Raw genomic sequence first — 26,606 nt, 5'->3', positions numbered from 1 at the left:
TAGTGTAGTAGTTGGTGATAAAATATTAGCGAAGGGAATAATCGCATATATGTGTTACCACTTGGACTTTAATAATACTACGATGATAACAAAGTAGTGTATCCTCAACAGTCAACAGTAAATACCCAAACCACATGATAACCCACAGATTCATCGCTCTCTCTTTGAAATAACACATCAGCACCCCTGGTTTTAACCAAGCCGGAAAGCCCACCGCATCCTGTTTTGTTTGTATTGACTTCGTTTCACCAACTGTATATTAACTACGACAAAGGACTTTATTACCCTCACTTTTTGAATTGAGACATGTTTAATTCAGATTGACACATCACACTAAACAGCCATAAAACCAACTGCCTATAAATAACGACCCACACCACCCACTGTTGTCAGCTCTAAAACTGACACATCCTCGAATCAAATATAATACAAAAAGAAGATAGAATAATGCAAGCATCAAACTTCCTTGCGAGCCCAGCATGGGCACAGAGCGTCAAGAGCCCAGTGAGCCGAACCATGCCGCGGCGAGCCTGCGCCGTCGCGACACCGCCGGACCTCCGCCGGAACAGGTCCTCGCTGCCGCCCGAGAAAGTGGAGGTGTTCAAGTCGCTGGAGGGGTGGGCGTCAGAGTGGGTGCTACCATACCTGAAGCCGGTGGAGCAGTGCTGGCAGCCGAGCCAGTTCTTGCCGGACCCGAGCGGGCCGTCGGACGAGTTCTTGGGAGAGGTGAAGGCGCTTCGGGAACGGACGGCGGAGATTCCAGACGAGTATTTCGTGGTTTTGGTGGGCGACATGATCACGGAGGACGCTTTGCCGACGTACCAAACGATGATAAACACGTTGGACGGCGTGAGGGACGAGACCGGGGTTTGCGAGAGCCCCTGGGCCACGTGGACCCGCGCCTGGACCGCCGAGGAGAACCGCCACGGCGACTTGCTCAGGTCCTACCTTTACTTGTCCGGCCGGGTCGACATGCTCATGGTCGAGCGAACCGTCCAATACCTCATCGGAGCCGGAATGGTATTATCTCGCTCTCTCGTTTTCTAATATCTCATATTTATTGTATGATACAATGCACCACATTTTATTCTCGTTGAATAGAAAAAAAAAAAAAAAAAAAAAAAAAACTACTATACGCTTCAAATTATATCTTCTTGTCCTTGCATATTGGTACGGTTGATATAACTGAAAAGTGACTAATCTAGTAAAGCAATCAAATACACATAATGTACTCTCAACATAGTTTATGAGTACAGATTTTAAAAAATTGAAGAAAGACCATTTTACAATATTGCGTTCTAAAGTTAATGGCCGTTTTTAAAATTAGTATTTATGTATTTTGTGATTTACTGCTTCATTTCTGTATAATGTTGAGAACAAGAGTAAAATAAATTAGGATGAAAAATATATTTGATATCCAAAAGTCTTTAGCATAGATAGATGTTCAAGCGTGACAAACTGGGTGTGTGATTGTTTTAAAGGACCCTGGGACGGAGAACAACCCGTACCTAGGATTTGTGTACACGTCGTTCCAGGAGCGAGCGACGTTCGTGTCGCACGGCAACACGGCGCGGATGGCGAAGCAGTTGGGCGACCCAGCGCTGGCCAGGATATGCGGCACCATCGCGGCCGACGAGAAGCGGCACGAGAACGCCTACGCCTCCATCGTGGAGAAGCTCATTGAAGTGGACCCCAGCGGAGCCGTCTCAGCCGTGGCCCACATGATGCGCAAGAAAATCACCATGCCCGCGCACCTCATGCATGACGGCCAAGACCCGCACCTCTTCCACCACTTCGCAGCAGTGGCGCAGCGCCTCGCTGTCTACACCGCTCGCGACTACGCTGACATCTTGGAGTTTCTCATCTCACGCTGGGGCTTGGAGACGCTTCAAGGCCTCACTCCCGAGGGCCGTGCCGATAGGGACTTTGTCTGCGGCTTGCCGCCTAAGATTCGCCGCCTTCAGGAGCGAGCCGACGAGCGGGCCAAAAACATGGAGCCCGTCACCGCCAAGTTTAGCTGGATATTTAACAAGGAGGTTCTTTTGTGAATGTAGACTCTATAATACTAATTGGGCACATGCTATTGTGTCGTAAAGCTAGGCCTTTCTTTTCTCATAATCAATGTATCAATGTGTGTTTGGTTCGGTCGTGGTAGACCGGATTCTTGATAATACTCATTGCGGCTTGATAATAGCATAGCATTTTAATCTGACCGTTGAGCTCTATCACGAGGCTTTCCATTAATCGCTTTATATATATATATATATATATATATATATATATATATATATACATACACACTTCACATCACATCACATCAAGGTCGGCTTGACCTCTAAGGAAGTCAAACAAGTGCTTTAGGCCCCTCTAAATACAACTTATATAGAAAAAAGCCCAAATTTAATAAATTTTAGACCCAAAATAGTGAAATATATTAAATAGTCGAAACAATTGTAAAAAAAAACATACAAAATTAAATTTACTTTAGGCCTCAATATTCTAGAATCAGGCCTGTTTCACATAGTCTACTTGAGAGAAATCGTCAATCAGCTTAAGGATTATAGGATTATTCCTAAACTATGATATTCACACTAGTTTAAAACCAAAATCCAATATGTTTTAATCCAAAACTATGACTACCTTGCATTTTTTGGTACAAAAATACCCTCAATACAACATTCTTTTCTTTTTATTTTCGTTTTATTTACTCTCTCTCTCTCTCTCTCTCTCTCTCTCTCTCCTCTCTCTCTCTCTCTCTCTCTTCTTGTGCTTAGCTAATAAGAAATTTTTAAGTGACTTCATGCTCAAGAACGATTCTTAGAATTCTGAAAAAAATTTAAACAATTTATGAAAATATGGAAAATTGTTGAAGATTTATTGATATCAATGTCAATAAATCTTCAAATCCTTTGAAGATTTATTGACAAAAATGTCAATAAATCTTTAAACGAATTCGCATATTTATTTTTCCAATTTTTCAAGATTTCAAAAAAAAATCTTCATGGTGAGCTTTTTCTTCGTCGCATAGGGCTAGTTAATCCTAGGTTTTATGATAACGTGGGTTAGTTTTTTTGAAGAGAAATAAGAGAAAAAAAACAAAAAAAAAGTGTAAAAAGATAATTGCACAAAAAGTGTGGTCATAATTTTAGATTAAATTAGACATATTTGATTTTGGTTTTAAACTAGTGTGGAGGACTATGAATAATCCCATCAGCTTATGCATTGATAAAATATGTGACGCTACGACCTGAGAAGCATATACGACAAGCTTCAAACTAAAAAAAAATGTCGGGCAAATTAAAAGAATTCATATCGTCGATCTCTTAGAGACATTTTTTAACGTCGTGAGTATCATGACCCACGGGAGTAGCCGCCTTTCGTCTTTGGAACGCATAATGTTGTTACATTAATTGGCGATTTAATGTTGACAAAATATTTAAAGAATCGTGATATATTATTTTTTATAGAATTGAGCCTTGTTACGATTATTCTGGAAGCGTTACAGTTTCTGTTGTAACAGTTTGCGCAACAATTACGGCCCATTCACTTTTGGGCTTTTCTATTCAGAATTGCAGTAGGATTCCAGTGTGGATTGATGATATAATGGGCTGGTGATCCTAATCCGACTTCAAAATTCGTTTTGACCTAATTTTCTCTATAAATAGATCATAAGCACACCATCTTCACTCACTCCTTTTGAGAGAGTTATTTGAGTGTTTTAGCTGAGCTTAAAACGACCTGTGTTCAAGCTTTTAAGCTGTCTTTTACCTCTGCTTTGTTGTCTATATACGGGTGATTGTATTAGAAGCTAGAGGTTAGGTTTTTCAATTGTTTTTGTTGAGAAACACGTTTAGAAGTCTCGGGAGATATATTCTGTGGGAATCGAGGGGATCTCGTACTTAGGGGGAGCCTAAGTTGCTGTTGAAGAGGATAGACGTAGGTTGGGTAGCTAGCGAGGGAGTCGTTGAGTGTAAATCCTTATTGTACCATGTTAGCATAGTAAATTGCTTTCCACCAGGCAAAGGCCCTCCAGACGTAGGCACGAATTGCCGAACTGGGTTCCCAACTCTAGTGTCTATTTATTATTTCCGCACTCATATCGTCTAATCTTTTGTTTCTCTAAATTTCAGCAACTGTCGAACTTTCTGTTACAACAAATTCTGCAACAGCTGCACAGATTCAGTAATTTCAATTGGTATCAGAGCGGTTCACTCAGTCCTGTTGAGTGTGATCCGTAGTTTTACTGATCTGTTTATTTAGAGATGGAGTTCATGAGAGAGGGTGGTGCGTCGATTGGCCCTCCCCCCTCCTCGACGGTGGAAACTACTCGTATTGGAAAGCTCGGATGAAGGCCTTCTTAAAAGCACTAGACGAGAAAGCTTGGAGAGCCGTCCTCATTGGCTGGAAGCACCCCACCACCACCGATGATACCAGAGAGACTATTTTGAAACCTGAAGTTGATTGGTCTGTGAATGAAGATAAACTGGCAAACGGTAACTCTAAAGCTCTTAATGCGATCATGGCTGCCGTTGACCCCAACACATTCAAGCTGATTTCTACATGTGAAGTGGCCAAAGACGCATGGAATATCCTTTAAGTCATTCATGAAGGAACTGATACGGTACGAATGTCTCGTCTCCAGCTTTTGACTACTAAATTTGAGAACTTAAAAATGACAGAAGATGAAACGATTAGTGAATTCAATTCTAGACTTCGTGACTTGTCTAATGAATCGTTTTCCCTTGGTGAAAAAATGTCTGAGGAAAAATTTGTCAGAAAAGTTCTACGGTCGCTTCCGAAGCGGTACATCTACAAAGTCACTGCAATTGAAGAGGCTAAAGACATATCAACAATGAAGCTGGAAGAGTTAATGGGTTCCCTCAGAAGCTTTGAGATGAACGATGAGCACCACAATCCCGAGCCGAAGACTCATGGAATTGCATTGAAAGCTGACCTCGACAACAACCACGGCCTTACTGAAGATGAACACTTGGCTAGGACTATCTCTCTTCTGGCTAAGAACTTTGGCAAATTCATGAAGAGGATGAACAACAACACTCGCAGAAGTGTTTCAGAAACTGTCTCTGACAGTTCCCAAAACAGATCCAACGCCAACGAAATTTCCACAGATCTTAATGTCAAAGCTATGGCGATTCAATGTCGAGAATGTCATGGATTCGGTCATATCCAAGCAGAATGTGCCAACACCCTCAAGAAGCGTAACAAAAGCTATAATACCCGTACTTGGAGTGATGAGGATTCAGAAGAGGAAGACATTATCGACAACTTCCTTGCTTTTACTGCCCGTGATTCTCAAGACAATTTAAAGCCATGAAACACTGTCGTAGGTTGTGTTAGTGACATTTTCTACAACAGCGACTCTGAAGTCGGGCAAATTAAAAGAATTCATATCACCGATCTCTTAGAGACATTTTTTAACGTCGTGAGTATCATGACCCACGGGAGTAGCCGCCTTTCGTCTTTGGAATGCATAATGTTGTTACATTAATTGGCGATTTAATGTTGGCAAAATATTTAAAGAATCGTGATATATTATATCGGATAGAATTGAGCCTTGTTACGATTATTCTGGAAGCGTTACAGTTTATGTTGTAACAGTTTGCGCAACAATTACGGCCCTTTCACTTTTGGGCTTTTCTATTCCGAATTGAAGTAGGATTCCAGTGTGGATTGATGATATAATGGGCTGGTGATCCTAATCCGACTTCAAGATTCGTTTTGACCTAGTTTTCTCTATAAATAGGTCATAACCACACCATCTTCACTCACGCCTTTTGAGAGATATATTTGAGTGTTTTAGCTGAGCTTAGAACGACCTGTGTTCAAGCTTTTAAGCTGTCTTTTACCTCTGCTTTGTTGCCTATATACGGGTGATTGTATTAGAAGCTAGAGGTTAGGTTTTTAATTGTTTTTGTTGGGAAACACGTTTAGAAGTCTCGGGAGAGATATTCTGTGGGAATCGAAGGGGATCTCGTACTTAGGGGGAGCTTAAGTTGCTGTTCAAAAGGATAGACGTAGGTTGGGTAGTTAGCGAGGGAGTCGTTGAGTGTAAATCCTTATTGTACCACGTTATCATAGTAAATTGCTTTCCACCGGGCAAAGGCCCTCCAGACGTAGGCACGAATTGCCGAACTGGGTGACCAACTCTGGTGTCTATTTATTATTTCCGCACTCATATCGTCTAATCTTTTGTTTCTCTAAATTTCAGCAACTGTCGCACTTTCTGTTACAACAAATTCTGCAACAGCTGCACAGATTCAGTAATTTCAATTGGTATCAGAGCGGTTCACTCAGTCCTGTTGAGTGTGATCCGTAGTTTTACTGATCTGTTTATTTAGAGATGGAGTTCATGAGAGAGGGTGGTGCGTCGATTGGCCCTCCCCCCTCCTCGACGGTGGAAACTACTCGTATTGGAAAGCTCGGATGAAGGCCTTCTTAAAAGCACTAGACGAGAAAGCTTGGAGAGCCGTCCTCACTGGCTGGAAGCACCCCACCACCACCGATGATACCAGAGAGACTATTTTGAAACCTGAAGTTGATTGGTCTGTGAATGAAGATAAACTGGCAAACGGTAACTCTAAAGCTCTTAATGCGATCATGGCTGCCGTTGACCCCAACACATTCAAGCTGATTTCTACATGTGAAGTGGCCAAAGACGCATGGAATATCCTTTAAGTCATTCATGAAGGAACTGATACGGTACGAATGTCTCGTCTCCAGCTTTTGACTACTAAATTTGAGAACTTAAAAACGACAGAAGATGAAACGATTAGTGAATTCAATTCTAGACTTCGTGACTTGTCTAATGAATCGTTTTCCCTTGGTGAAAAAATGTCTGAGGAAAAATTTGTCAGAAAAGTTCTACGGTCGCTTCCGAAGCGGTACATCTACAAAGTCACTGCAATTGAAGAGGCTAAAGACATATCAACAATGAAGCTGGAAGAGTTAATGGGTTCCCTCAGAAGCTTTGAGATGAACGATGAGCACCACAATCCCGAGCCGAAGACTCATGGAATTGCATTGAAAGCTGACCTCGACAACAACCACGGCCTTACTGAAGATGAACACTTGGCTAGGACTATCTCTCTTCTGGCTAAGAACTTTGGCAAATTCATGAAGAGGATGAACAACAACACTCGCAGAAGTGTTTCAGAAACTGTCTCTGACAGTTCCCAAAACAGATCCAACGCCAACGAAATTTCAACAGATCTGAATGTCAAAGCTATGGCGATTCAATGTCGAGAATGTCATGGATTCGGTCATATCCAAGCAGAATGTGCCAACACCCTCAAGAAGCGTAACAAAATCTACAATACCCGTACTTGGAGTGATGAGGATTCAAAAGAGGAAGATATTATCGACAACTTCCTTGCTTTTACAGCCCGTGATTCTCAAGACAATTTGAAGCCATGCAACACTATAGCAGGTTGTGTTAGTGACGTTTTCAACAACAGCGACTCTGAAGTCGGGCAAATTAAAAGAATTCATATCACCGATCTCTTAGAGACATTTTTTAACGCCGTGAGTATCATGACCCACGGGAGTAGCCGCCTTTCGTCTTTGGAATGCATAATGTTGTTACATTAATTGTCGATTTAATGTTGGAAAAATATTTAAAGAATCGTGATATATTATATCGGATAGAATTGAGCCTTGTTACAATTATTCTGGAAGCGTTACAGTTTCTGTTGTAACAGTTTGCGCAACAATTACGGCCCATTCACTTTTGGCTTTTCTATTCCGAATTGAAGTAGGATTCCAGTGTGGATTGATGATATAATGGGCTGGTGATCCTAATGCGAGTTCAAGATTCGTTTTGACCTAATTTTCTCTATAAATAGGTCTTAACCGCACCATCTTCACTCACGCCTTTTGAGAGATTTATTTGAGTGTTTTAGCTGAGCTTAGAACGACCTGTGTTCAAGCTTTTAAGCTGTCTTTTACCTCTGCTTTGTTGCATATATACGGGTGATTGTATTAGAAGCTAGACATTAGGTTTTTAATTTTTTTTGTTGGGAAACACGTTTAGAAGTCTCAGGAGAGATATTCTGTGGGAATCGAAGGGGATCTCGTGTTGGAATCGATCTAGGGTTTGAGAAAAAGTTTAACGCTTCGTTAAGCGGCGGAATTTTAAAAATTTTCTTTTTAAGTAAAACTAGTTTTTACTAACCTAGACAAGAGCATGTGCATGTAAATAAAAACTAATATGAGCTATTAAAGTTACTAACCTTTTTGATGCTTGAACGTTGATGAGCCTTTGGAAGGTTGGCAACGTTCGTCTCCCCTCGCAGCACGTCTCTCTTTTCTTTCCTCGGGAACTCGAGCAACCACGATAGTTTCTATCACTAAATCATTCGAAAAGAAGGAATCAGTGAGTGGGCACTTTTAAACACTACGACTTAAGAACAAGTCTTGAAGTCGCAGAGCTAAACGCTAGGTCGAGTGAGGACCTAGGTGCCAAGACAAGAAAAAAATCGAAAATAAACTAGAGAGAGAGAGAAGAGGACTTCGGCCAAGTTCTAGAGAGAGAGTCTCTCAAATCTCTTAAACTTGGATGAATGAAAATGAGAAGAATGAGGCTCCTATTTATAGGAGAGGTCTCACCTTCAATAAGGTAGTTTCCTCTTCTATAGAATATCACATATTCATGAGCAAAATAACCCTTATTTCCCATTCCTCTTAGGCGCCCAAGGCAGCCTTCTAGAAGGCTAGGATTTGTTTCCTTTTTTGTTCCTTGGCTTGCCTATTAGTCTCTTGGCCGATTCCCTTGTGCATCTAATATGCAAATTTGTTTCCTCTTTTTCTTTTGGCAAGTATCTAAATACATTTATGCACAAAATAATTTCTCTTTCTTGGGTATTATGGGCGCCCAACATGTCTAGAAAAAGGCTTCTAGAATTTTCTTCACTTGTTCAAGACAACATAAGAAAAGGCCCATTTAGAATTTTCAATAAAATTTTTATGAAATGAAATTAATTCACAAGGCCCAATGATCAAGTCATGGCCGAGTGAAACATGTCATAAAATGACCTTGTCAAAAATTTATTGACATTCATTTCATCGTTTGTCTCAAAAGACAAAAATACCCTTTTAACTATTTTCGTTCTTGTTTTGGCTTAGCTTCCAGTTTAACTATTCCTATCGATGTGATTCGTGACAGTGACCTCATGGACCCAAATGAACAAAGCTTTAGCTAAACACTTGGACTCAAAAGTTCACAAACCTTTTCCAAGTTTAGCTTAATGCCAGCTGACTCCACTAAAGAGCTGACACTGAAAATCTCTCGGTTCAAATGAATTTGTTTTCTACTCAAGAATTCGACCTAATTATAATGAGCGGATCCACTGAATATTATCTATGCTACCCTTCATGAATGTCATCAGCTAGTCGGGATTTACTAAATTACCATTTTACCCTTCTAGCTGTTATTTCCTCAACTCCTTTGTCGCTTGTGAATAAGTTAGAAACAATGTATTGACGAGGAGCTAACAAGTCACATTGTTTCATCCAAAAGAGTCAGGACTCAATTTGGACACTGGCCAGTTCATTTATTCACACTCCAAGGAACAAAGCATGAGGTGACATACATTGCATTTCAGCAATCTTGTACATGAATTCCATATCTATGAGAACTTCACAAAGTTACTCATGACATACTCACAACTTAGTATTTCACCAATAGGCCCTGTTCGGAATGACATAGTGAGTCCGAACTCTGACTTTCTCAAATGAGAATACTAAGGTGTGAAATGGCATGTCTCATTTCAGGATTAAGGTAAGCATGATGCAATTCATACATAGTGACTTCGAGACATAAGAGGTTAAATGGTTTGTTCTTATATTGTCTCTAGAAGTGCACTGGTCAATTCAGTACCTTCGGAAGATACCTAGAAGAACTATAGAGTCCCCAACTCTCAATGCCTCATAACCAGACATCATAGATTCTTCTAACAATCATACTGAGGTCAATAGTCCTTTGACCCTAAGATTGCGAATATATCGTTTTAAGCAAACTACGAAGAGTTTGTTCATGCAAATCTACATTTGTCTCTTCGTAAGTTGTTAAGTTTGTTTATGGACTAAAAGACTAGGGTTTTATCATAAAGCTTCAAACAAAGAAAGATTGAATGAACGTTTCAACTTTTTATTAATGAATAAGCAATTACAAGCAAGAGTCTTCGTAAGACTATATGACATCAAATGTACATAAATAGACACTACTACTCTTCTTGTGGGCACCATTGACAACAAACTCCCACTTGACTCAAAGAAGATGTGAGTAGTCCTACATGCCTAATCCCTCACGATGTTGGTCGAAGACCTTGTTCGCTAGGGCCTTGGTGAATGGATCTTCCAGAGATCTACTTCACCTCCACGTCTCCGCGTTGCGCGATCTCTCGAATCAAATGGTATTTCCTCTCAATATGTTTAGAGCGCTTATGGCCTCTAGGTTCCTTTGAGTTAGCGACAGCCCCACTATTATCACAATAAAGGGTCATGGGCTCGTCGACGTTTGGAACAACTTCCAAATACTTAAGGAACTTTCTAAGCCATACAGCCTCTTTGGATGCTTCACAAGCAGCCACATATTCTGCTTCCATTGTGGAGTCAGCAATGCAAGATTGCTTAATACTTCTCCACACAACAGCTCCACCATTAAGGATGAACACAGATCCCGAAGTGGATTTCCTGGAATCCTTATCCGCTTGAAAATCGGAGTCGGTATACCCCGTCATAGTCAGGTCAGTACCTGAGTATGTAAGCATCAAGTTCCTAGTTCTTCGAAGATACTTAAGAACATGCTTAACAGCAATCCAGTGCTCGGGTCCAGGGTTGGATTGGAAACGACTAACTACGCCAACGGCGAAACAGATGTCAGGTCTAGTGCAAAGCATGGCATACATGAGGCTTCCTACGGCAGAGGCGTAAGGAATCTTCCTCATGTCTTCAATCTCTTGTGCAGTCTTGGGAGACTGGTCCTTAGAGAGTGAAACTCCATGCCTAAAGGGTGTTTGACCCCTCTTGCAGTCTTGCATCGAGAAGCGATCCATCACCTTATCAATATAAGATGCTTGAGAGAGCGACAGGGTCCGGTTTTTCCTATCTCGAAGGATTTGGATTCCCAGAATGTATGCGGCTTCTCCTAGATCCTTCATATCGAATTGCTTTGCTAGCTAGACCTTAACCTCAGATAACTTACCCACGTCATTACCAATGAGTAGTATATCATCGACATATAGTACCAGAAACACAACTTTGCCTTCGTGTATTAACTTGTAAACACAAGGCTCATCTATTGACTGTTCAAAGCCGAAGCTCTTTACAGTTTCATCGAATCTAATATTCCATGACCTAGATGCTTGCTTTAGTCCATAAATGGATTTAAGCAACTCACAAACCTTGGTCTCTTGACCTTTATCCACGAAACCGTCTGGTTGAGCCATGTAAATGCGCTCGTCAAGATTGCCATTCAGAAAGGCTGTCTTGACATCCATTTGCCAGATCTCATAGTCGAGAGCTGCAGCTATGGATAGGAGTATGCGGATGGATTTAAGCATCGCGACTGGCGAGAAGGTTTCTTCATAGTCAATCCCTTCTTGTTGGGTATAACCCTTCGCCACAAGTCGTGCTTTGAACGTCTCAACGTTCCCATCAAGACCCCTTTTCTTCTTGTATATCCACTTACACCCTACAGGTTTAATCCCTTCAGGAAGGTCTACAAGTTTCCAGACTTTGTTGACATACATCGAGTGCATCTCAACTTTCATGGCATCAAGCCAAAGGTTTGATTCAGAACAAGCCATTGCTTGGCTATAGGAAACAGGATCATCCATGTCGGAGACGGCTACAAGAGAGTCTCCATAAGACATGTACCTGTCAGGCTTTTGAGTAGCCCTCCCACTACGTCGAAGTACTACTTGACGAGATTCTGATGAGTTAGGTTGTGTTTCAGTTGGGGTAAGAACAGTTCTTACAGACGAGGTAGAAGCTTCCTCACCCAACTTTTCTTCAAGCACAATTTTGCTTCTAGGTTTTGCATCCTTCATAAAGTCCTCCTCAAGGAAACGAGCATTCGTGCTAACGAAAGTCTTATCGTCCTCGGGACTATAGAAAGTAAAACCTTTGGTTTCCTTCGGATATCCTACAAACAGGCACAATTCAGACCTACTAGCCAACTTGCTAGTCTTTTGCCTCAGCACGTGTGCAGGGCAACCCCAAATTCGGATGCGGCAAAGATTCACTTTACGGCCAGTCCATCGTTCATAAGGAGTACCAGGAACCGTTTTGGACGGAACTTGGTTCAGAATGTAGGCGGCTGTTTCGAGGGCATATCCCCAAAAGGAAAGCGGGAGTGATGAGTAACTCATCATTGATCTAACCATCTCCATAAGAGTTCGGTTTCTTCTCTCTGACACTCCGTTTTGTTGAGGTGTGCCAGGCGCGGTAAGCTGAGAAGCGATACCTTCTTCTTTAAGAAAGTCATCGAACTCTCCAGACATATACTCACCACCTCGATCAGATCGAAGGGTTTTGATCACTTTGCCAGTTTGCTTTTCCACTAAAGCCCTAAAGACCTTAAATATGTTAAAGGTCTCGGATTTGTGTTTAAGCAAATAGACAAACCCATATCTTGAGTAGTCATCAGTGAAGGTAATGAAGTATTCGTATCCTCCACGTGCCTGTTGGTTGAGCGGACCACATACATCAGAATGTATTAGTTCCAGCAACTCGGTGGCTCTTCGACCCTTATTGGAGAAAGGTCGCTTAGTCATTTTTCCTTCTATGCAGGATTCACAAGTAGGTAGTGAACCTATTGCAGAGGCTTGGAGTGGACCATCCCTCACAAGTCTCTTAATCCTATCTAGACTGATATGACCAAGTCTTAAGTGCCAGAGGTATGTTGATTTTGTTAGATCGGAGGATTCAGAAAGTTTGATCCTCTTTGGCTCCCTAATTTGATCGTTATCTATTTCGGTGTCTAAAAGAGAAGGTTGAGTGGGATAGATGTAAAAAAGACCATTCTTCATACATGCATCAGTGACGAAAGAATTAGAAAAAGAAATACGAATTCCATTCTTTATAAACTTTAAATAATAATCTTGCTCGAAAAGTTGAGCAACAGATACTAGGTTTTTCCCAAAGGAAGGAACATAATAAACATTATTCAAATTTAAAGTTCGATCTTCAAAAGATAGCGTCACGGATCCCACAGCCTTCGCAGACACCACGCTCTCATCACCCCACTTGAAGCAGAAGTCGCCATCCTCTAAGCTTTTGCTTTTCCTAAAACCAGTCAAGGAGCAGCAAATATGGTTAGTAGCAGCGGAGTCAATAATCCACGATGATACATTATCAGCTACTAAACAGGCTTCAGTAACAAGTACAATACCTTTAGCTTTGGTTTTGAGGTAGGCAGGACAGTTCCTACGCCAGTGACCAGGCTCGTTGCAGTGGTGGCACTTGTCTTTAGACTTGTCCACCTTCGGAGCCTTTGGCGCCTTCTTCTTCGTTTGAACCTTAGGTTGGTTCTTCTTCTCGGCGTTGCGAGGTCTCTTCTTAGATCCAGAGGTGGAGGCAGTAGCATGTACTTCTCCTTGAGCCCTCTTTTTCTTAGTGAGTACCTCAGCGGTTTGAAGTTCCTTCATGAGCTCGGTAACAGTGTACTCTAGCTTGTTCATGGAATAATTCAATTTGAAGGTATCAAAGGTTTCGGGGAGAGTTTCCAAGATCATATCTATTTTAGTCTCCCCATCAATCTCAGATCCAAGAATCTCCATCTCGTTGAGATAGCTAATGATCAGCATCATATGATCTCTAACGGGAGTTCCAGCCTTCATACGACAGTTCATGAATTGTCGGACCGCTTGTTGCCTAGCTTGACGTCCTTGCCCTCCAAACATCTCATGGAGATGGTAGAGCATATCGGTGGCAGTTTCATAATCACGATGTTGTTGTTGCAACACATTGTTCATCGATGCCAAAATGTAGCATCTCGCAATCTCATCGGATCGAAGCCAGGCTGCCAGGACGTCTTTCTCCTCTTGCGTCGAATCATCATTCGTTTGAGGACAGGGGGTGGTGAGAACCCATTTGTGCTTGTCGACAGTAAGGACTATGTCGAGGTTACGTTTCCAGTCGACGTAATTGTCGCCTTCGAGTTTATTCGAGGAAAGAATTGTAGAGAGAGGGTTGAGAGACATATTGCCTATAAAAGTTGAAACAAGTTTATGATTAGTCTTTGGTTTAGGATTTAAGTTTCATTAAGACTTTTGTAAAACCCAAAGGTGTTATAAACCAAACGATAATTTACTCCCTCAAGAGAAGGCCGCAAAAAATCTCCATTTATAAGTAAATGACACATCATTAATGCTAAGCCAAGATGTCAGTACATCATTTTGACTAGCCACCTTGTAAATTGGTTTGATCACTCATATCCTTTCGCAGAGCCTTAAGGAAGGATACTAGGGATTGAGCCTAAGTGTGCAACCAACCACTTAGTCCAAAAGATCAGCTTTGAAAAACAATCCCCCAAGGGGAGGCCTTGCCATCATTGCATCACTCTCGGACGTAGCTCATTGAGCAATGATCGAAGCAATAACGCCTTGGAGTACTCACATTTAAGTGAGGGTCGCAAGAGCGGCACTTAGTCCCACGTTATTGCATCTTTCACTAGTGTTGGGGATCGCGGGTTACAAAAACAAATATAACCCTCCCACTTAGTTTTTGGAGTTGGTTCATCGACTCTTATAAGTTCGGAAACAAATTTCCTAGTTAGAGAGCGACAGAGCGGACAACTAGAAGAGAATCCTAGATCGACATGTTCAGAGTAGTATTAGTGCATAAAGGCACAAGGGACATACTCGATCTTTTCCTATTTTCTATTTCGGGAAAGTGCGTGAGGGAAGTGTGAACTTCAACTCACTCGAACACTTGAAAGTTTGAGATTACACATCTTTTTATTTTTCGGCTTGTCTACAAGGAGACCTCCCACTCAAAATTTCAAGAGCATATAGATTTTGAACATATGTGATATAGATATAGTTTTGAAAACATTTTGAAAACTTATTTGATTTGGATGACAAAATATTTTCAAGTTTGAAAGTGAAAACGGTTTTTCAAAATTCAAACTAGTTTTGTAAAAATTCAATTTCAATTAATCTTTCAAAAATCAAAACTTTTAATCTTTACACATCATGTTTATAATCATATGAAAAACATTTTTGCTCAAGAAAATTTTCTCATTAGAGTTCTATAACTCATGGTAGTGGGGTTTGAAAATCCGGATTTCTAAAAAACTGGAGTTTCAGACAGCCGCGCACCTCGGAGTAAAATCGCCATATCTGGCGGCTCCGATGTCCTTTTGAGCCGAAACCGGTGGCATTGGACAGAGGACAGACAGAGCTTTAATTGGATTCAAGAATCATTAAATTTAGATTTCTGAGCAGAGAGTTATGCCGCTTTTAATGCGGGTTTACATTCCAGCTCGAAGAAAAAGAAATAAATTAAAGCTTCGTCCTTTTAGGTGCGAAAAAGAATCTAGTGTAACGGAACGTTTTAAGATGTTGTTTAAAGCTTTTATTTGTGTTTTATTAGCAGGGTAATAACATAGAATAAAAGAAATAACAACATGCATAAAACGATTTCAAGTAAATAAACGAAACTAGCAAGAAAAAAAAACTAGTCACAAAATTTTACTCGAAATTTCTCAAACCTTTAAAACACGTTTTTCAATATAAAAAATTAAAAACTTTTAGAACTGATTCTAATGTGTTTTAAAAACATCCCAATCTCATAGAAAATCAACATGCTTTTTAATTTAAAGGCAAGAGCAATAAATTAAAAAAAATCTAAGATAACAATTCTAACTTGTCACAAAATTAGTAAACTTTCGAAAACGATTTTCAAGCTCATAATTTTAAAAAAACATGTACATGCTAATCTTTGACCATAGCTCTGATACCATTTGTTGGAATCGATCTAGGGTTTGAGAAAAAGTTTAACGCTTCGTTAAGCGGCGGAATTTTAAAAATTTTCTTTTTAAGTAAAACTAGTTTTTACTAACCTAGACAAGAGCATGTGCATGTAAATAAAAACTAATATGAGCTATTAAAGTTACTAACCTTTTTGATGCTTGAACGTTGATGAGCCTTTGGAAGGTTGGCAACGTTCGTCTCCCCTCGCAGCACGTCTCTCTTTTCTTTCCTCGGGAACTCGAGCAACCACGATAGTTTCTATCACTAAATCACTCGAAAAGAAGGAATCAGTGAGTGGGCACTTTTAAACACTACGACTTAAGAACAAGTCTTGAAGTCGCAGAGCTAAACGCTAGGTCGAGTGAGGACCTAGGTGCCAAGACAAGAAAAAAATCGAAAATAAACTAAAGAGAGAGAGAAGAGGACTTCGGCCAAGTTCTAGAGAGAGAGTCTCTCAAATCTCTTAAACTTGGATGAATGAAAATGAGAAGAATGAGGCTCCTATTTATAGGAGAGGTCTCACCTTCAATAAGGTAGTTTCCTCTTCTATAGAATATCACATATTCATGAGCAAAATAACCCTTATTTCCCATTCCTCTTAGGCGCCCAAGGCAGCCTTCTAGAAGGCTAGGATTTGTTTCCTTTTTTGTTCCTTGGCTTGCCTATTAGTCTCTTGGCCGATTCCCTTGTGCATCTAATATGCAAATTTGTTTCCTCTTTTTCTTTTGGCAAGTATCTAAATACATTTATGCACAAAATAATTTCTCTTTCTTGGGTATTATGGGCGCCCAACATGTCTAGAAAAAGGCTTCTAGAATTTTCTTCACTTGTTCAAGACAACATAAGAAAAGGCCCATTTAGAATTTTCAATAAAATTCTTATGAAATGAAATTAATTCACAAGGCCCAATGATCAAGTCATGGCCGAGTGAAACATGTCATAAAATGACCTTGTCAAAAATTTATTGACATTCATTTCATCGTTTGTCTCAAAAGACAAAAATACCCTTTTAACTATTTTCGTTCTTGTTTTGGCTTAGCTTCCAGTTTAACTATTCCTATCGATGTGATTCGTGACAGTGACCTCATGGACCCAAATGAACAAAGCTTTAGCTAAACACTTGGACTCAAAAGTTCACAAACCTTTTCCAAGTTTAGCTTAATGCCAGCTGACTCCACTAAAGAGCTGACACTGAAAATCTCTCGGTTCAAATGAATTTGTTTTCTACTCAAGAATTCGACCTAATTATAATGAGCGGATCCACTGAATATTATCTATGCTACCCTTCATGAATGTCATCAGCTAGTCGGGATTTACTAAATTACCATTTTACCCTTCTAGCTGTTATTTCCTCAACTCCTTTGTCGCTTGTGAATAAGTTAGAAACAATGTATTGACGAGGAGCTAACAAGTCACATTGTTTCATCCAAAAGAGTCAGGACTCAATTTGGACACTGGCCAGTTCATTTATTCACACTCCAAGGAACAAAGCATGAGGTGACATACATTGCATTTCAGCAATCTTGTACATGAATTCCATATCTATGAGAACTTCACAAAGTTACTCATGACATACTCACAACTTAGTATTTCACCAATAGGCCCTGTTCGGAATGACATAGTGAGTCCGAACTCTGACTTTCTCAAATGAGAATACTAAGGTGTGAAATGGCATGTCTCATTTCAGGATTAAGGTAAGCATGATGCAATTCATACATAGTGACTTCGAGACATAAGAGGTTAAATGGTTTGTTCTTATATTGTCTCTAGAAGTGCACTGGTCAATTCAGTACCTTCGGAAGATACCTAGAAGAACTATAGAGTCCCCAACTCTCAATGCCTCATAACCAGACATCATAGATTCTTCTAACAATCATACTGAGGTCAATAGTCCTTTGACCCTAAGATTGCGAATATATCGTTTTAAGCAAACTACGAAGAGTTTGTTCATGCAAATCTACATTTGTCTCTTCGTAAGTTGTTAAGTTTGTTTATGGACTAAAAGACTAGGGTTTTATCATAAAGCTTCAAACAAAGAAAGATTGAATGAACGTTTCAACTTTTTATTAATGAATAAGCAATTACAAGCAAGAGTCTTCGTAAGACTATATGACATCAAATGTACATAAATAGACACTACTACTCTTCTTGTGGGCACCATTGACAACATCTCGTACTTAGGGGGAGCTTAAGTTGTTGTTCAAGAAGATAGACGTAGGTTGGGTAGCTAGCGAGGGAGTCGTTGAGTGTAAATCCTTATTGTACCACGTTATCATAGTAAATTGCTTTCCACTGGGCAAAGGCCCTCCAGACGTAGGCACGAATTTCCGAACTGGGTTACCAACTCCGGTGTCTATTTATTATTTCCGCACTCATATCGTCTAATCTTTTGTTTCTCTATATTTCAGCAACTGTCGCACTTTCTGTTACAACAAATTCTGCAACAGTTGCACAGATTCAGTAATTTCAATTGGTATCAGAGCAGTTCACTCATTCCTATTGAGTGTGATTCGTAGTGTTACTGATCTGTTTATTTAGAGATGGAGTTCATGAGAGAAGGTGCGTCTATTAGCCCTCTGCCCCTCCTCGACGGTGGAAACTACTCGTATTGGAAAGCTCGGATGAAGGCCTTCTTAAAAGCACTAGACGAGAAAGCTTGGAGAGCCGTCCTCACTGGCTGGAAGCACCCTGTTGTCAATGGTGCCCACAAGAATAGTTGTAGTGTGTATTTATGTACATTTGATGTCATATAGTCTTACGAAGACTCTTGCTTGTAACTGCTTATTTACTAATAAAAGTTGAAACATTCATTCAATCTTCCTTGTCTGAAGCTTTATGATAAAACCTTAGTCTTTTAGTCCATAAACAAACTTAACAACCTACGAAGAGACAAATGTAGATTTGCATGAACAAACTCTTCGTAATTTGCTTAAAATGATATATTCGCAATCTAAGGGTCAAAGGACTATTGACCTCAGTATGATTGTTAGGAGAATCTATGATGTCTGGTTATGAGGCATTGAGAGTTGGAGACTCTATAGTTCTTATAGGTATCTTCCGAAGGTACTGAATTGACTAGTTCACTTCTAGAGACAAAATAAGAACAAACCATTTAACCTCTTATGTCTGAAGTCACTACGTATGAATTGCATCGTGCTTACCTTAATCCTGAAATGAGACATGCCATTTCACAACTTACGTATTCTCATTTGAGAAAGTCAGAGTTCGGACTCACTATGTGATTCCGAACAGGTCCTATTGGTGAAGTACTAAGTTGTGAGAATGTCATGAGTAACTTTGTGAAGTTCTCATAGATATGGAATTCATGTACAAGATTGCTGAAATGCAATGTATATCACCTCATGCTTTGTTCCTTGGAGTGTGAATAAATGAACTGGCCAGTGTCAGAATTGAGTCTTGACTCTTTTGGATGAAACAATGTGACTTGTTAGCTCCTCGTCAATACATTGTTTCTAACTTATTCACAAGCGACAAAGGAGTTGAGGAAATAACAGCTAGAAGGGTAAAATGGTAATATTGTAAATCCCGACTAGCTGATGATATTCATGAAGGGTAAACATAGATAATATTGAGTGGATCTGCTCATCATAATTTGGTTGAATTCTTGAGTAGAAAATAAATTCATTTGAACCGAGAGATTTTCAGTGTCAACTCTTTAGTGGAGTCAGTTGACATTAAGCTAAACTTGGAAAAGGTTTGTGAACTTTTGAGTCCAAGTATTTAGCTCAAGCTTTGTTCATTTGGATCCATGAGGTCACTGTCACAAATCATATCGAGTAGGAATAGTCAAACTAGCAGCTAAGTCAAAACAAGAACGAGACAAGTTTTGTGAAAATTGTCTAAATGGTATTTTTGTCTTTTTAGACATATGACGAAATGAATGTCAATAAATTTTTTGACATTGTTATATGATGACAAATTAAATTTAAATCACACGGCCAACTTAAAGAATTTGGGCCTTGAGGATTAATTTCATTTCATAGAATTTTACTTGAAAATTCTTAATGGGTTTTTCTTATGTTGTCATGAACAAATGAAGAAACATCTAGAAGCTCCTTCTAGAAGCTCAAATTTCATCCAACCCAAGGAAAATAAGGCTGAATTTCGTTCATGCCATAGTGGGAAATAGAGTTTATTTTGTGCATTAATGTATGAAGATACTTGCCAAAAGAAAAAGAGGAATCAAATTTCCTCTAGAAGGAAAGTGCATTTTCGGCCAACTAAGAGAGAACGAATGAGGAAACAAATCCAAGGACTTGCATGACATGTCATGAACGTCCAACATGGGTAGAAAAGAGGAAATAAGATTTGCTCATGCCTCCCCTATAAATAGAGACCTCATTCCTCTCATTATAGTCATTCCACATAAGTTAGAGATTGAGAGACTCTCTCTCTAGACCTTGTGGCCGATTTCTCCTCTCTCTCTCTCTCTCTAGTTATTTTTCGTTTTGTTTTGGCAGCTAGGTCCTCATTTGACCTAGTGGTTTTAGCTCTTCGACTTTGAGACTTGTTCTCGAGTCGTCGTGTTTAAAAGTGCCCACTCACTAAGTCATTTTTTCTGGAGAGATTCTTGTGATAGAAACCATCGTGGTTGCTCGTGTTGCCGAGGAAAGAAGAGAGACGTGCTGTGAGGGAGATGAACATTGCAACCTTCTGAAGGCTCATCCACGTTCAAGCTTCTAAAAGGTTAGTAAATTATTTATGCTCATAATAGTTTTTATTTACATGTGCTTGCCCTTTGTTTAGGTTAGTAAAATCGTTTTACTTGTTAAAAGAAAATTTTTAAAATTCCGCCGCTTACCGAAGCGTTAAACTTTTTCTTAAATCCAAGATAAATTCCAACACACCCCACCACTACCGATGATACCGGAGAGACTATTGTGAAACCTGAAGTTGATTGGTCTGTGAATGAAGATAAAATGGCAAACGGTAACTCTAAAGCTCTTAATGCGATCATGGCTGCCGTTGACCCCAACACATTCAAGCTGATTTCTACATGTGAAGTGGCCAAAGACGCATGGAATATCCTTTAAGTCGTTCATGAAGGAACTGATACGGTACGAATGTCTCGTCTCCAGCTTTTGACTACTAAATTTGAGAACTTAAGAATGACAAAAGATGAAACGATTAGTGAATTTAATTCTAGACTTTGTGACTTGTCTAATGAATCGTTTGCCCTTGGTGAAAAAATGTGTTGTCGCAGTTTTTCGGACAACGATTTAGGAGTCATAGACGGTTAGACCCGAGGCCGGACCAAGTGGTCTCGTCTCGACTCGAGCGTGTCGGACTTGGTATCCCAAGTCTTCCCTTAGCTGTCTATGGTATCTGTCTCGTCCAGGCACCTGAAAAGCAAGCAAAGAAGGTGTGAACTACAAAGGGGAAACAGAGGGGTTGCCTCTGTTTACCTCTCCGACGCTTAACATTAGTAGGATTGAGGTGGTTTGTAGAGGGTTTAGTGTTTAGAGGTCGAGACTTGAGAGAAACGAGCGAGGTACGAGTTCGACAGCGTTTCAGTACTCAAATTCGGAATACCTGGGTCGAGGGAGAGACCCTCATATTTATAGGCGGCCAGAGGGGGTTTGGGGAACCCCTCGGCCGGGCGCCGGCCTTGGAGAGCCGGCCTTGGAGTGCCGGCCATGGAAAGCCGGTCCTGGAGCGCCGGCCCTGGAGCGCCGGTCCTGGAGCGCCGGCCTTGGAGCGCCGGCCCTGGAGCGCCGGTCCTGGAGAGCCGGCCCTGGAGCGCCGGCCCTGGAGCGCCGGCCCTGGAGAGCCGGTCCTGGAGCACCGGCCTTGGAGCGCCGGTCCTGGAGCACCGGCCCTGGAGAGCCGGTCCTGGAGCGCCGGTCTTGGAGCGCCGGTCCTGGAGCGCCAGCCTTGGAGCGCCAGCCCTGGAGCGCCGGTCCTGGAGCGCCGGCCCTGGAGAGCCGATCCTGGAGCGCCGGCCCTGGAGCGCCGGTCCTGGAGCGCCGGCCCTGGAGCGCCGGCCCTGGAGAGCCGATCCTGGAGCGCCGGCCTTGGAGCGCCGGTCCTGGAGCGCCGGCCCTGGAGAGCCGGTCCTGGAGCGCCGGTCTTGGAGCGCCGGTCCTGGAGCGCCGGCCTTGGAGCGCTGGCCCTGGAACGCCGGTCCTGGAGGGCCGGCCTTAGAGAGCCGGCCGTGGAGAGCCGGCCATGGCGAGTGTCGGCCCCGGGCGAGCGCCGGGCCTAGGACGGCCGCCAGCGTGGCCGTCGTCGATCTACCGGACCGAGACGGACCGGTAACATTAGCCCCCCGAGTTTATCATCGATTGTAAATCGCTTGGTAAACTCAAAGTCCAACGTTGGCCCATCGGAGAAGCCCGCCGACAAGAGGTATGCTCCGACGTCCTTTCATATTATTTTTATTATTATATTTTTTTGTCGATCGTGTCGCCTCGCTATTCGCGCCCATGGACCCCATTGACCACCTATCGGGGTGTTGGACCATTGATGACGGCTTACACGATTTGTTTGAGGAGGACCACGTGGATTTGGATGCTTTTTGGGCTCAATTTTCGCCCCCATCAACACCTCCCGACACACGACACTCGTCACATTCGTTCAACGTTACCGAGATGACCGGAGAGGATCTTTCATTGGTGGAAGCGTGGTTGGCCGACGAGGGCGAGGGCGCGCGTGCCGGAGACGGCCAGCGCCGGCAGGGAGACGCCGGGGGCAGTGCGCGCGCTGGAGGAGGCGCCCAGGACCGGGACGACGCCGGCGGCGCTGGAGGCATCGGGGAGGACCTGCCCAGGCCGGGAGGTGAAGCCCCTTCGCCCGCTGGTGGCCCGGGCGGCGCGCGCGTGCCGGAGACAGCCGCGCCTGGAGCGGCCGGCGCTGGAGGAGACGCGCCAGAGGAGGGCGACGTCGGGGGGGACGCGCTGACCAGACAGGACGCGACCTGGGTCGACCCCAGCCCTGGGGAAGCCCTACCCCGTCCGGGCCGAGCCGACCAGGTGCTCACCAGGCGCGCCGACGAGGGGGAACACCCGGGCGACGCGAGAGACCCCGGGGTGGCTGCGCGCGGCGAAGCCGGCGCCGACAGGGGCGCGCCGGCCGGTCTCGGCGCTGTCTGGGCCGATCTTGACGCGGGGGAGGCCGATGCTCGGCTGATGGCGGACGCCGGGCGGCCTGCAGGTGACGCGCGGGAGCATAGCCCACCGGGCCCGGCCGCGCCGGCGATGGCGCGCGCCGCTGAAGGACCGCCGGCGCCGGGAGACACCGCCCAGGGAGGGGCCGGCGCCGGGAAGGAGGTGGCGCCGCCGGGAAGCGCCGGCCAGGGGGCGGCCACTCGCCCAGCCCTAGGGCAAACCCTAGGCCCCATTGGGCCGGGCCTGGGCGAGGAGAGTGCAGCCGGCCAGGAGTCGGGCCGGGCCGGTGCGCGCGAGGAAGGCCCAATCGACCAGAGGCCGGACGGGGCCGCTGGGCTGTGCCCGCGCGAGGAGGGCCCAGTAATCCATGAGCTGGGCCGGGCCGAGGGGCCGGACGGGCTTGGGACGATCGCTGGTACGCCCGGGCAGGCCTCAAGTGCCGGAGACCCAATCGGCCGAGGGGCAGGCCGGGCCGACGGGCCTGGCGCGCGCGCCGAAGGCCGGAAGCCGCCTGGACCGCGCGTGGAGGAACCACCCAGCCAGGAGACGGGCTGGGTCCTCGGGCTTGAGGTGCGCACGGGAGGGAACGCTGCCGGCCACAGGATGGGCCGGCCCGAGGGCAGTGACTCGGCCGGCCGGCAACCAGTCGAGCGCTCGGGTAACGTCTCGGGCTCCGAACGCTCCGGCGACTCGTCGAGCCATCGTGCAGTACCTACGGCAAGGGGACTTTCTTCCACCGCGCAGGAGGAAACGCGGACCTCAACCTTCCCGATAGGAGAATCAGTCGTGCGGGGCAACCTCGACTGCTCGGGTGTCGATGTCCCGAGCCTAATCTCCATCGTCAGCTTCAAGAGTCTTAGGAAACGCTACAGTATCCCGGATTCTGTGTCAATCCTCAGACCGCTGCCCGATGATCTTCCGTCCCGCCCTCGAAAGGGGTATGCCGCGGTCCACGAGGCGAGTCTTCGCGGGGGACTAAGGTTGCCTTTTCAGCCGGTTATCCAGGAGTTGTTAGCTCGACTGGGGGTTCACGCTTTACAGATGTCCCCGGCCTTCTACCGACTGGTTGCGGCGTGCCATATGATGCTTTATCGGGCGAAGAAGAGGGCCGTCACCGCCGACGACATCCAGGGCCTTATGACGATACGAGGGGTGTCGGGGAAGCCGGGCTTCTACCTAGCGCTACATCGCAAGCGTTTCGTCATCGTCAGCAATGTTAACTCGAAGCACAGATACCCTTGGATATGGGTGTCCGAGTCAGCCTTCGGGGTCGCGCCTCTCTTCTTCGGTCTCGCGGCCGATTTCCCACCTGTGGGCGATATCGAGGATTCTGAGCTCCATGCGGTGATCAGGGCGATCCCGGAATCGAGGCGGCAAGGGCCGCACTTCGAATCCCCAGACCTAATGGCAAGGACTGGGTGGTTCACGCCCGGAGGCGACGCTCCTCCGTGCCCGAGTCTCGGTGCGGAGGCTACGGAGGACCCTGAATTAGAGGCGGGGGGCTCGTCTGCCCCTCCCCCTGACGTGGGGGGTACCAACCAAACACTTGCTTCCAGTTAGTGCACGTTCCGTTGTATTGTACTCTAACCCGTCATCTCTTTATTTTTTTCAGATACGATGACCCGGCGACACCGACCACGCACGCAGGCACCGAAGGTGGCGCCCGACGTTGAGGCCGTGACCGCGGCTCAACCACAAGCTGAGGCCCGCCATGGAGGGCTTCCAACGCGGGCGAGGGCCGAGGCGAACTCCTCGAATAAGCGACCGTCGTCGACGATCCTCCCCGGCTCGTCCTCCGGCCACAAGCGCGCTCATACGTCGGTGACGTCAGACGGCATGGAGTCGATGCTCTTGGCGGAAGCGGCGGAGCTGAGGGACCAGTGCTCTCGAGGGATCCTTGAAACCTCTCTACGGGATTTCAAGAGTCTCCTGACGGTGAGCGACCTTGAGCATTTCCAGAGTGGGATCGGCGACGCCCGAAAGGTACGATTTGCTTGTTTGCCTTATTTGTGATTGTTGTGCTTATTTCGATCGCATGTGCGTTGTTTGTTTCCACAGATGCTCGCGCGCCAAGAACGGAGCGACCGTATTCTTCGGGACTTGCTGCGTCGCATGCAGGTCATGGAAAAAGACAAGGAGAACACAGCGGCCGCCCATGCCGCCGCCATGGCGGGGGTCCGCAACGTCCAAGAGTTCCAAGTGCTCGAGGAGGAACTACAGCGAGCTCGTGAGAAGGCGGCGGCCGAGAAGGCGTCTCGGGAGAAGGCTGAGCAAGCGGCCGATACTTTCTTAGGGGAGACAAAGAAGCTCTAGGCGGCGCTCTCGAGCCGAGACGAAGAGCTGAACATCGTCCACGCCCGACTGTCGGCGAGCGAGATCTCCCGGGTCAAGGCCGAGAGGGAGAGGGAAACCCTGCGAGCGGAGGTGCAGACCCTCGTCGAGGAGAAGGATGACGCCGTGCGATCAAAGACGGAGTTTGAGGAGGACTGGGATCTCTCGCTGGAGGTGGCCCGTTACGAGGTGGCCATGCGGGTCAAAGACGCGACCGCGGAGGAGAACGCGTCTCGAGGGATCACATTTTCCTTCTTTGACGCCATGTTTCCTCCCCTGGAAGACGAGTTGCCAGAGGATGACTTGCCTCCCGAGGTCCCTGCGGAGGCCGCCCAGTCGTCAAACTGTCGGCCCAGTGGAGAAACCGTTGGCGCCCCTTGCCTCGAAGACGACGAAGAGCAGGTCGACTACGGCTCAGAGTAGCCAAGTTTTCTTTGGTTTTCTGCGCATTTGTTTAGCGTTCGCTTTACATTTTCTTTCGGATTTCTTTTATGTTTGGCATGTGCTGTATTTCCGTACTTTTCTCGTCGGGTTGCTTGTGTAACATCGTTTTGCTTTGATGGAAGCTTTTCTTTTTATTGTGCATCTTATTTTCTCGACTTGCTATGCTTAGTGTAATCGATTTGCGCAATTTTGAACAGTGCGTGTCTTACGAGCCCGGCTTGCTATGCCTAGCGTAACCGGTTGGCACGGCTTACTGCCGCACTTGGCGGCGAAGTTTTCCCGTCGACGCTGGCTAGACCAGTTTCATCCGGCGGGTGCGACTCTTGGCCATCCATTCGTGACTCGCTGCCTATCGGCGTGCGCGAGCTGGGTGGCCGTTGCGCTCATCCTCCGGCGAGTACGCTACCTATCGGCGTGCGTATCGGGATGGGTTCGCAGCTCCCAGTGAGCGTGGTACTTGTTGGTACGCGTGTCACGTTTTGGGCTTTGACTGCCGAGATCGACAATCCGGTGCGCGGACATGATCCATCGATGCCTTGCCGCCTATCGGTGCGCAAGGTGCATCGGTGCGCGAGAGGGTCGCAGCAAAAGACGTGCGAGGTCGGAGGTCCGGTGCGCGGATCCAACTTGTCGACGTTTCGCTATCTCTCGGCGTACGACCTTAACTCGTGCGAGAGCGTTGCACGAGGAGGGTACAAGATCGGAGGTC

At 44.8% G+C, this 26,606-nt stretch overlaps 1 protein-coding gene across 1 annotated transcript; it reads left to right on the top strand.

Moving 5' to 3' along the window:
- The first annotated feature begins 356 nt into the window (after window positions 1-356).
- Window positions 357-2,228, top strand: FTM1 (Plant stearoyl-acyl-carrier-protein desaturase family protein). The gene is made up of 2 exons (XM_089620297.1): window positions 357-1,020; window positions 1,482-2,228. Exons 1-2 carry the CDS (start codon window positions 448-450, stop codon window positions 2,046-2,048), a joined length of 1,140 nt encoding a protein of 379 aa, XP_089476423.1. The 5' UTR covers window positions 357-447; the 3' UTR covers window positions 2,049-2,228.
- The last annotated feature ends 24,378 nt before the right edge of the window (window positions 2,229-26,606 follow it).

This window comes from Urtica dioica, chromosome 7, assembly GCF_054948205.1.
Source record: "Urtica dioica subsp. dioica isolate 48M chromosome 7, U.dioica_male_clone48M_v1_H2, whole genome shotgun sequence".
NCBI classification, from domain to species: domain Eukaryota; kingdom Viridiplantae; phylum Streptophyta; class Magnoliopsida; order Rosales; family Urticaceae; genus Urtica; species Urtica dioica.
This window is presented reverse-complemented; position numbering and strand designations above follow the sequence as displayed.

Coding starts and splice junctions, on each gene's coding strand:
- FTM1 (XM_089620297.1), top strand. CDS start 448: ATGCAAGCATCAAACTTCCTTGCGAGCCCAGCATGGGCACAGAGCGTC. Junction 1,021..1,481: donor ACCTCATCGGAGCCGGAATG/GTATTATCTCGC, acceptor ATTGTTTTAAAG/GACCCTGGGACGGAGAACAA.